The following is a 12,239-nucleotide window of genomic DNA, read 5'->3' on the forward strand; positions in this document are numbered from 1 at the left end:
CTCTATCTGTACTTGTTCTTTATATTTCAAAACAATACAAAACAATACTTACTTTGAAAACAGCCCTTGTAATTTGAAAATTAAAATTTAAACACTGATTTATACAGTTATTTTTTAAATGTATTCACAGCATTATTTAGTCCATTATAGAGGAAAACTTTAATTGCAATGAAAAATAGAATTACTAAAAGAAATTTTTTTTATAAAATAGCAGCCAATAATAACCTCTTAAAAACAAAATTTGACAACAGCTTTAATGCTGGTTGCTATCTTAATTGCCTAATCTTTTTCCATAAAGTGTCCAAATTTTTGGTGCAACAAACATCCAATTCCTTTGCTTTAACAGTCATTAGGTTCTCTAAATTCTATTGAAATTAATGCCAAAGTAAAAAGATTCTTGACAGCTACAAAGTTCAATAATTTTTCAATGCATGAAAAGCAGGAGACATTTCTCTGGTGGCAGGAGGCCAGAGATTGAACACTAAAGTAGGAGAGTTGGCATGCGTACATTTTCTTCTTAAGAGCGGCATCAATTGCTGTCAACCAGTTGATACCTTTGAATCTTTATTTGCACAAAAATTCGGGGGGGGGGGGGGTGCAGAGTAAAATCTATTTTGTATGCATATAAATAACACCTAGATAAATTTATTTCTAAGTAATCAAGTCATTACAAAATTTAAATAATTCAGAAATGAACATCAAACTCTGGTATCATTATCGCTAAAGTAGAAACAATTTAGTCATCAAACATTGATGAATTGCTAATTTTATGAAAAATTGTTAGATCATCAATTAAACTGCAAAAAAAAAAAAAACTGATTTTAAAAAATAAGAGAAATTTCTAAAACAAGCACTATAAAATTGTAAAAGGTGAACAATGAACATAAAAATGCAAAAAAAAAAATTAGTAAAAGTTGGCAGCCATGCTAATGTGGTCTGAATTTTATTTGGGTGAAAGTGATAAAACTTTTTGGAGTTTGGCCACCTTAGACTATTTTCAACTTTAGAGAGGTGATCAAAGAACAAACAGTTTTAAAGATATAGCTAAATTTTTATTTCATGTGATATTCCAGCACATATAAAATTCTAATTTACAAATTTAAAATTTCGACAACAATATCCTTTGGTACATCATAACAGTTCTTAAATAATTTCACGTTTATGCACAACACATACATGAGATCACAGTATACAACAATTGAGATTTATAATGCCACTTTTATCTTGGTACATCGTCGAGTCGAGTGCCTCCTGCACGTGCTGGAGATATTTTCTGTCCTGTTCCATGGAAGCAAGTATCTGTTCTTCTCTGGCAGGAACTTCTATATCTTCAGCACATTTGATGCTGCATGCCCAATGCTGAAAAGGCACGCAGTGATTTCCCAAGTAAGGATTCTTGAAAGTATAGACTTTATAGCCTGAAAAAAAACATCATCCTCATATAAATAATTATAATAGCTAATGATCGAGTTACCTGTGAATTTCAACAATGACCACGGCATGAAAATTTGATAATATGTTTTGGTAATGTTTAACATGCAGGGAAAGGCTTTATTGTGACAATGCTGAACTTGAACTTAACTGTTTTACTGGTAAGAAAGTCATTTTAGGGAAATGAAGAATCAAAAAAGTGGATGAAAATTAACGCTATCCTCTGGAGTTTAGGGTTAATCCACTGGAGTTAGGGTTAAAATGTCAACTATCAAAATATTACCAAACAGGCAATTGCTTCGTTCAAATGTTGAAGAGTAAAAGCAATTTTCACCAGTCATACCTTGATGAACGACTTTCTAGTTTAGCAATAAAAGTTAAAATATTTTCTTTGTGTTAGAAGTCCTAGACAGGGCCGGATTTGGAAGTGTGTAGGCCCCTAATCAGGGTTCGAAAAGATCATCATACTTTTGAAAAAATCTGATACGTTGATATATATCTGAATATTTTGATATATATGTATATATCCGATATTTTCGACCCGTGAAAGTTAGGATATTTTATAAAAGTTTTGTTGTGGAGGCCCCAGGGCAGTAGCCCCGCCTGCCTTCCCTTAAATCCGGCAATGGTCCTAGATGATGGTTTCTAAGGAAATGCTCAACTCTGAGCTACCTCCAAGAAACAGCAGAATCGATGTACTCATATCCGAACAGACCCATAACTATAGTAAGGGCAAACCTAACCTGGCAGCATTGCGAAGACTACGCACATCCTAATCACAGAATTACGACACTGTCAGGTTAGGTTTGCCCCAACTATAGACCAGGGATTTTATATGAGGGGCAAGACAAGAAAGACTCTTAGCTCTTAAATCTGTTAACTATTTTTATCTTTATAATCAATGTGGAAAAAAGTTATTTTTAAAGGCATTGTAATACTGTTTCTTTGTTTAAAATAACTGAATGGCAGAGCTTTAACATATATACAGCAATGCTGCAAAAACAAGGACATTATGTACATTTTTATTTAGTATAATACATTTTTGTTTCAATAGTTTAACACACGAATTTAATTTTTCATTTAAAGAATTGTCAAGAAAAAAACTTTTTTACACATCTAATTAGTGTACGCAAGACATCTTTCTACTGACAAAACCAATATACTAGTAACAGAGAGATGTTGCTCTCTAATGTATTAGAGAAAAATGCATTTTTCCGATTGGAAATTAAAAGGAAACAAATACAATATGGGTAAAGAAAAATTCCAGAACGGGCATTGCCCGACCTGACCCCTCTGGCTATGGCCCTGCATCCAAAAGTTAAGTAGGGATTGGTTAATACATCATTCACTTTACCCAGTGCTTAATTTTTATTGAAAGAAGTGCAGGAGCCCTTTGATCTTTGAAACTCATTTTTATGCATAAATAGTCAGAATTCCTCCAATTCAGATTGGCTTCTAGAAGTTAACATGTTTCTTTCTGTGCTTCACTGTTGGAAGTGAGTAAAATGTGAAACAATTCACACCAACTAAAAAGGACAGCAAAGCCTTGCTTGAAATGGCAGAAATTCTGTTTTTTTTTTTTTTTTTTTTGTTCCAGAGCATGTACATGTCAATGTAGATCAGTGGTACCCAACCTATGGGCTATATGTGACCTGCAAAGCAGACCCGTGTGGCACATTGTTCCACTCAATGTCGCGAATCAATAAACCACTTTCTGGAACTTCTCATGGCAACTGCAAAACTGTCTTAGACAGTTCAGCACTTCTCTACTTATCTTTTTCTTTCCTTTATTTTGGTTTACTAGATACATTAGGCAATAAGTCAAAATACTACAAATTTCTAGCCAAATATTCAGACATTGGTTTATGCCAACAGATGCAAACTTTTCTAAGTAATTGAGACAGCAATTTTCGGTTTCTAATTCTCTGCCATTTTCATGCTATCCAAAAAAAAACTTGACACTTTATATGCATTCTAACCCGTGAGATTCATCTGTATATGAGGAGCAGCCATGGGTAAAAAAGGTTCGGAATTACAGATCTAGATACAATGCATATTCTCCCCCCCCCCCCCCCCAAACCAAAGTTATTTAAAAAAAAAAAAATATGCTAAATGTTTTAGTGAGAAATAACATAACATTTTTGCATCAGTAAATTAAGTGTGCTAAAAACAAGGAATTGTATAAACCCATTTTACTAATGACTGAATTATGTACTACTTTTCACAAAACAGTATATTAATTTGGAAAAGGTAAAAGTACTAATAACAATTATAATTCTAAGGAAATAATTTTTAACATAAAAATTCTTAATACCTGATTTTGACTTGAGATTTGCAGAACAGCACTTATAACACAAGTTAAAATTAAAGTAAATGCCACATAAATAATCAACAAGTACAGGAGGAACCATGGAACCAGCAAAAAAGTTTATCTTGTTGGCAATAATTGCTGTTGCTGACAACATCTTCAGTGTCTGTAATTCTCTCGTGCATGGTGAGCAACCAGGAATTGGAAGAATTCTTTCATTGACATCTGTATGATACCACATAAATGTTGCTTTGAAGTAATTGTGGTTGCCATGACGATGAACTTTGCTTAAATTAGGCATAACTAACAGAAATCCAGGTAAAGCATCGAGCCAATTATTGTCAAGCATTAATATCCTTAGTGATGAGCAAAATGATAAACTGTATGGTAAAGCTGAATTTTGAAGTTTGTTGTTTGTCAGAGCCAAATATTCAAGCTTTTGCAGTTTTCCAATATCAGGGGGCAGCTGCTCCAAGAAGTTACACTTCAGAGATAAAACCCTCAGGTTAGGACACCTAAAGAGCTTCAAAAACAAACATAAAGGATTTTAGTACAAAATCAACAACATATGAACAGATTTATGAAGTGAAATAATAACACAAACCATCATACCATGATTGAAATCATATAAATAATATGCTTATCTATTTTTTTAATTAAAAAACTATACATTATTTTTGAATCATAGTTTTATTTTGTGTATCAAAAATGTTGATTTTTTATTATTTAAATTTAGTCCAGAAATAATACATGATGCATGTAAACCATTAGATTTGAAATAGCTGCACTTTAAAAGATAACATTAATATCAAGTTGAATAAAGTTTCAAAAGAAAGAGTTATTTTTCTATGGCTTGTAGCTACAAATAAAACTTCTTCAGAGAACTATGGAATGACAACAAATCATCGATATCACTTTACTAGATTCAGTGCTGAAACATCATAATTATTGCTCTCGCAATAAACTCTCAATAACCTCCTAAGCTCTGGAATTTGCTTTTTACTTTCTTCTAGTATTAGGTTCGTGCAAATTTTCGAATTTTGACGGATTTGAACGTTTTGAGGTGTGCCAAGTCCATTTTTGGGAAATGTCTGTCTGTGTGTGTGCCACGTATGTGTGTGACCAGTTTTTTGTGGCCGTTCTACAGCAAAAACTACAGCATGAAATCGAACGAAATTTGGTACACATATATGCCCCTATGTGAACTTGTGCCCATTGGTTTTTGGCCCGAATTCCTAAAAGGGGGTGGAGCAATGGGACGTTTTTTGAGTTATGTGTGCCTGCTATTCCCCAAGAAGTAACTGGCGGAATCAAACAAAATTTGGTCCATACGTTACCTTTAACAAGTGCAGGTGCTGATTCAATTTTGGTGTCAATAGCTCAAAGGGGGGGGTTGAGCTATGGAATGTTTTTTGTCGTCAATTGTGACTGCTTATCTCAAGAAATAATGAACGGAATCAAACAAAAATTTATTGAGAAGTAGCCCTTAGAGGGTATAAGAAATGATTTTATTTTGACTTCAACAGCTGAAAGGGGGGTGGCACAATCGAATTATCTTTTTTTTTTCCATTGTGAGTGATATACCTCAAGAAGTAATGCTATGTTCTGCATAAAATTTGGAATAAATGTGAATCCATATGTTAACAGGTGTTGGTTCAATTTTGTCGCCAATCACTCCATGGGGGGGGGGGGGGGGAATAGACTGTCGTCTGCGTATTTCGCGTGATTTTAATTGTTCGAAAATGACCAGAAAATTGTGATGATCTAAACTTGTGAACTTATGTTTGCTAACAAATAAATGTTTGTAATTATTTTAAGCAAGGCTTTAAAAATAATTTTCAATTTTCATTCTTTGCTTTGCTTTTGAGATAAATCGGGAATTGTGATGGTCGTCAAGTTATGGCGTGTGTAATTTTGTTTTTGTTATGAATATTGCTTCCTCGTTAAGCATGGGGTGGGATCAGAATTATAAGAAAGATATAGAAGAAAGTTTCGTGATTGCCACAACATATTAGTTTGTTTCTCTCTAGGAATTTTAAATATGCTACATATGCATTCTACCCAGAACCATGTGCCATCTCCGTTCTTACATAGTTGTGAGCTATTTGATAAATCTTGAGCTATGTGGTTCAACATGATTTAGTAATATTCAGCTGCCACATATACTTTTGTCAAGTCAAAAGAAAACATGTCAAAGCAGTAGCAGAAATAGTAGCTTGTAAGATCAAAACTTTCAGATCATTTTTATTTGATCATTTGCTATGTATTATCACATTATTTTGTTTTAAATATCTCTGCCTTTTAACATAAAAAGAGAACATTAATAAATTACCTATAGTTCAAGAAAAAATTATGCACAAAAAAAAAAATGCAGCTCTATGCAGAAATTTATAAATAATCTGATAATTGAAAAGGGGAAGGGTGAATGCCATCAAAAATTCAGTGCTGTTTCTGATCCGAAATTTCCGACATTTTTGAAAATTTTGAGTTGTTGTTTCCAAAAATTTTGGTCTGGAAACATTCTAAAACTGAAAAGTTATTATACAGTAAAACCCCTTCTAACGGACACCCCTCTTATGCAAGCAATTTTTAATTTCCCCCGATTCCAAGGCAAATAACATTATTAAACTCCTGTCTTGTGCACACCCCTCTATTGAAGACAAAAAAATTCGTCCCGTTGATGTGGTTTTACTGTACATAAAAAAAAACTTTTGAAATGGTTTTCCTTTTCAGTGATTTTTGTATGCAAATTTGAAGTTTTAACGGGGAGAAGGGGGGGGGGCGAGCTTTCGAAAATTTCACACTGTTGTCAGAACACTTTACTGGCGTCCACTTGCACCCCTTCAAACATCTCATATTACACGTACTTGTTACCCTAGTATAAGTTTTTCAGCAGTCAGTAGCACAGATTAAAAACCCAATAATAGTCTGTAAGGTAAACCAGCATATTAAAATAATCAATTAATCAACATTTTAAAGCACAAAAATTGCAAAATTGCATTAAATTAATCGTAAAATTCTAAATTTAAAAATTATAAGCAAAACCTAGACTAAAAAAACCTCAAAATGAAATGGAAAACTGAGGCACAGCTAGGCGCCAGGATTAAGTACTTTTGACCCCTCAGCCCACTGAGGATTCCGGAATTGATTTTTTTTCCAATTGAGGAAATAGAAGATTCCCTTGCTACTTTGCAATGGGTGTTTGCAGTGTTGCATTATTTCTGCTACTGGGCTCGTTACTTAGGAAAGCAATATGCTACATGCGTTAAAAGTCTGTTATATAATAGGGATATTCCTTACATATTTTAAACAAAAAATTATTAATTTCTAATATAATACAGTAGTGCCTCTGAATAGCGGACAGCCCTGTGACTGGAAGTTTTGTCCATTATTGGGAGGTGTCCACTATTAGGGAATATTACTTTTAAGATTTTGCTTTTATAAACGTATAGCAATTCAAAAAACCTTTAAATATTAATAAAAATAGTACTATTATCATATCGCTCAACAGTTTTAACATAATTTTGTATTATTTACTATTATCTCACTTTCAGAGTTCAGCTAGTTATTATTTTATCTTGAATAACATCAAGATGATGCACACTACGTAGGAACTAATATAAAAAAAACTAAAACATTAATTCAAAAGATTTTGCCATCTTTTTTCTTTTAATAATTGAAAATACATTTCTCCATGCAGAAATGTTGAAATTCTTGCATGCATCTCTCTGTCTCATAATCTCCTATCCTCAAAAATCCACCTCTCACTGTGCATATGTTCTGAAAAATTGCTAAATTTTTAATGCAATGATGTTTGAAAAATTGCTAAATTTTTCAGGAATCATTCCATTCACAGACATTTCATGCTCATCATCAATAGTTTAACTGTGCTTCTAGAAATAAAACTATGAATATTCACTTATATGATCATCATTTGCCTAATTTCTTCTCTGACACTGACTCAAAAAGAAAATTTTGTCAAAGCCTTAAAATACAAAAAAAAAAAAAAAAAATGTTCAGATAACTGTCCATTATTTGAAGTGTTTGCTGTTTTAAGTGAATTACATGGAAATGGACGACCTATATTGCGGGACTAGGATTCACAAAGATATCCATTATTTGGGAGTGTCCGTTAAAGGGGTTTTCCCTTTGCTAATTGGAGGAGATTAAAAATAAGTTTATAGCAGATATATTTTCATAGAAAATAAGAATTTTTACCTTTCTTAAACTTCACAGAAGAGGCTCTAGTTATTTAAAAGCCTAAGAGTTGAGCTCTTAATAATAGTCATCAAACCTTTAATTTTCATTTTAAAGTAAAGAAAAGGATAGAGGGAAAAAATAATAAGAAAATGAAAGAGTAATCAATTACATAAAGTAACAATGCTGCTAATTATCATAATGCTGAAAAGAGTTTAAGACGGGTAAAAAAATACCTCTTTGGGCCAAGATACAGTTTTCCCCATACTTGAATATGCTATCCAGGTGCATTTCAACAAAGTCATGATAGTGCAAGTATCTGCTAAGAATGCAGTCTGAAAATAATAAAGTGAAATTAATGACTTTCCATTATTTGATATGATTGAACTTTATGTGATTGAAAAAAAAAAATTGAAATGTAAAATTAAAGAACAATATATCAAACAACTATTTACCTCACAACAATTAGTACATAAGTGTTCCCCCTAGACATATTTCAGATGGTGCCCTGCCCTCTTTTTGCACTTCTCAATGAGACCTCCTTGTATCTTTGAAGTTAGAAAAAAACTTGATCCCAAAAGCAAGTCTTATTTTCCAAAAAGTATTCATGCAAGCTTAGCTTTGAAACATAATTCCCATGTTTTCCTTGTCCACGGGAATAAAAAGATTCAATACCAGTTCTTTGTATTATTTTAAAGCTAAACACTGAACAGATTTTATTACTTCAGAAAATTACTATTGAAATACTTTTGCTTTGTAAGTATAGAGTACGAAAAGAGAATGAATAAAAAAAGCATTTTTTTCTACAACAAAATTCTTTTGGAGAAAGTGCCTTTTAGAACAGACCCAGATCTGCGTATCCACAGTGCGGGGGGGGGGGGGGGGGGGGGGTAGGTCCTTACTCCTTAAAGGGTCCAACGGCCCGAGAAATTCAAAAAAACTAGCTCTAAAACTTATTACCGTTGCAAATATATGGTACTGGCCTCTGGGGTACAGATTTCGTTGCAAGGGGGCCCAAAATTCATAGATCTGGGCCTACCTTGCTCCTTTTTTTCATGAGAGGGAAACACTACATTTAGAAGTAAAAATATTCTCTCTTTGCAGAGAACGAGCAAACAGAATTGAAGAAATATTAGACACGGAACCCTTTTCTACCTTGGCATGCAAAGATAATAGATTTGACTCACTTTAGTTTTCTTTTTTGATATTGCTTCATTTAAACTCCTATGTGTGATTTTTTATTGTTGCTAAGTATAATAAATGTAATCATTTTAGTTAAATATTTTATTTTTAGAAATTTCAACTATGTTCTGACTTAAATAAATAAAAAAATAGTTATTACTCTAATGTTGTTCTAAAAAATTTTTTTTTTAAAAACTAAATATTATTACATGAAAAAAAAGTAACATTTGGAAAATACATGTTTTTGGATAGTACACTTAAAAACGTTTTTTAATTTTTCTGTTCTTTGATAACTATTTATTATCACACATGCATTTTTTCCTTAAACAATGTATGAATAAGCAAATATTTAAGTTGCATAAATACAAAAAAAAAAATCATTTAATAACTAAACAAAAAACAACTATACAACGATATTTTGTTTTATTGAGCATTTTTTTTTTCTTTTTAATTTGCAAAAAAATGCTTCAGTTACCTGCTCGACTAGGTAGGTAATAAGGGTTCTTCAGAACAGTTTTTCTTAGGAAGGAAGGAAACCGATCTCTGGTCTCAGATATAGTGACAGCTACAAACCACAGCTCAGGAGGAACAGTCTACAAAAGATTAGATTAAGCATTTTATTAAGCAGAAATAAAAACTAGGGAATGCATATTTTTAATAAGTATATTTTAAGTCAGTCAAACAAACATATGACCAAAAATGAAATTGCTTTCCTTTAAAAAAAGTGAAACAAGCAGTTTTGCGAAGAAATGTTTTGTGCAAATGTAAAAGGAACAATACAATCTGAAAAGCTAACGTTCAACAAACTATAAATAAACATGTAATTTGAAATTATGTTTCACTTACAATATCCTATTGTATATTTAGGGGAAAATGAAATATTTCAGTGTTTTTCTTTCCTTTCTTCTGATAGTTTGATAAACTGTGCACCTTTGAAACATTATTAATACATTGCACAAGGAAAACATACTCCAAGGTTTTTTTGAAGACTCACTGGAGCAAGAATTAAGTAAAAGTACATATTTGATAGATTTTTACAGCTAACACCCGCAAGTTCATGACAGAATAGATCTGCATTCCATGTGTTAATTATTATAAGTATCAAATTATGCTTATCAAATGCAGGGGAGGGGAAGATGTGGTTCCCTGGATAAATCTCAATAATTTTCATACTATTAATATTTTTTAATTTAATTTAAGACCAATAGCACCTATAGTCCTACAAATTCTATAACAAAATTACATGATACATCTGATGTGTATATTGAACACATTTTATTTCAGAAACAAATTTTTTATTGTTATTTTTTCTAGTGCTGAGTAATTTTCATAATTCAGCAACTTTATTTTTTAAATAGTTTTCATGAAGAATTGAGAAATAAATTAACCGTGTCTCTTCAAGTAGGTTCGCTATTTCATAATTATTTGTAGTTTGTTAATTTTTTGTCATAAAGAAAAAAAATACAACAACATTTCTTAAGGTCAAAATGCAAGATTGAATTCAGGTACATTGGTCCAGTTTTAGGTAACAACCACAAAAAGCAGAACTTTTAGAAGAATAAGAAAATAAATAGTATAGTACTAGTAACAGAGCAGTTGCCCAAGTTGTGCTGATTCTAGAGAAAATGTAAATAATCTAAGCATAAATCGTGCAAAAGTAGAAGTTAGTCAATTTTATATTTTAATATGTTACATTGATCAATTTTTTCATGCTAAGCACAAAAGGACAAAAATTAGTCACAATATTAGATAAAATTTATCATTAAAATTATTAATATTGTGCTGCTAAGACTAACTTTTAAAAAGTTGATACAAAGTAACAATCTATGTGGAGCAGGTTGGGGACACTGTCCAAGATGCTCCACCAATGTACAGTATTGATAAGCATATTTTGTTGTTCTAATAAATCTGATGAGTTTAAATGAACTAAAATTGAGAAAATAGATACTGTTTAACAGAAAATTGATTTTTCTTTCTAGGTAAGGTATTAAATATTAAAATAACAGAAATGGTGAGATCTAGAAAAAAAAATAGGAAGTTCCCAGCTGTTGATGCGCTTGTTGTTGAAACAGCAGCAGAAAATGTTATTAGTCATAAGATTTCAATTATTTAGATGACAATTATCAGGATCATTGCTGGTGTCCCATCTAGTGGGGCAGGTTGGGACGTTGTAAAGACTTTTAGGTTTTTTTAATGAAAATTAATTTGATGAAATAATGGTGTAAAATAAATTTAAATTGAAGCAAAAGTGTCTAAATTGCATGTCAGCTAAGTTTTGTAAAAATTGGTTTGAAAATAAAATTTCTAAAAAGTATCCCAAGATGCCCCACCTTTCCCTACTTATAAGATTGACTTCAATATCAAGAAATTTAGCTCTGCATCAAGAACAAGGTTAATAACCTATTAGTGTACACACATATAATAAGTTGTTTCTTTTTCTAATTTCAAGAAAGTAGGTTATCTAGTGAGCAATATTACATAGCTTAACTTATTGAATAATATTGTTCGAATGAAATTTTCAGGTCCTGCGCTTCTCAAACAAATTCATATTAAAAAATTTCAGTAAGTTACCGCCCTAAAGCCAGCACTAAGGCCGAAATACATCAGATCAGATCCTTCAAACAACATTAATTGTCATCATGCAAACTTTACAATATCAGTGAATGGGTGTAAGAGAAGTAGTGTGTTTGCATACAATAGTTCACTTGACGAAAATTTTTCACTTGTCAAAAATGCTCCATCTCATAACCAGAAACGTATACCATCAACTACGACATTCCAAATGCAAAAGAAAGAAAAAAACTATCACATTTAAATATCGTCAGTGTGATTAATAAAATTACAAACATTTTTTTCTTAATTTACCTTAAAGGAATAATCATTTTCCTTCAGTACACTTCCTTTGATTTTATTCCAGAAATCAAGATCGTTATCTAGTTTCCTTAATAGCAAAAATTCGTAGCAATGGAAAATGTTAACCATTATTAAATTCCATATTACATCACACTCCTCCAACAAAATAGAGAAAACAAATTTCAACAGCCGTAGGCATCTTTCTTCAATAAATTAAAAGTAAAAGTAGAGTTTCTTTGCCGTCCTGTGAACCTTTTAACTTTATGAT

General features: G+C 31.8%; 1 protein-coding gene across 1 annotated transcript; it reads right to left on the reverse strand.

Annotated features, from left to right (window-relative positions):
* Positions 1–1,030: 1,030 nt before the first annotated feature.
* On the reverse strand, positions 1,031–12,200 carry LOC129227792 (leucine-rich repeat-containing protein 69-like). The gene is given in 6 exon segments (XM_054862401.1): positions 1,031–1,418; positions 3,746–4,262; positions 8,173–8,181; positions 8,183–8,271; positions 9,594–9,711; positions 11,984–12,200. Coding segments are annotated over 6 exon segments (1,086 nt in total). The 5' UTR covers positions 12,101–12,200; the 3' UTR covers positions 1,031–1,182.
* Positions 12,201–12,239: the final 39 nt, after the last annotated feature.

The sequence above is a fragment of the Uloborus diversus genome, chromosome 8 (genome assembly GCF_026930045.1).
Source record: "Uloborus diversus isolate 005 chromosome 8, Udiv.v.3.1, whole genome shotgun sequence".
NCBI lineage: Eukaryota > Metazoa > Arthropoda > Arachnida > Araneae > Uloboridae > Uloborus > Uloborus diversus.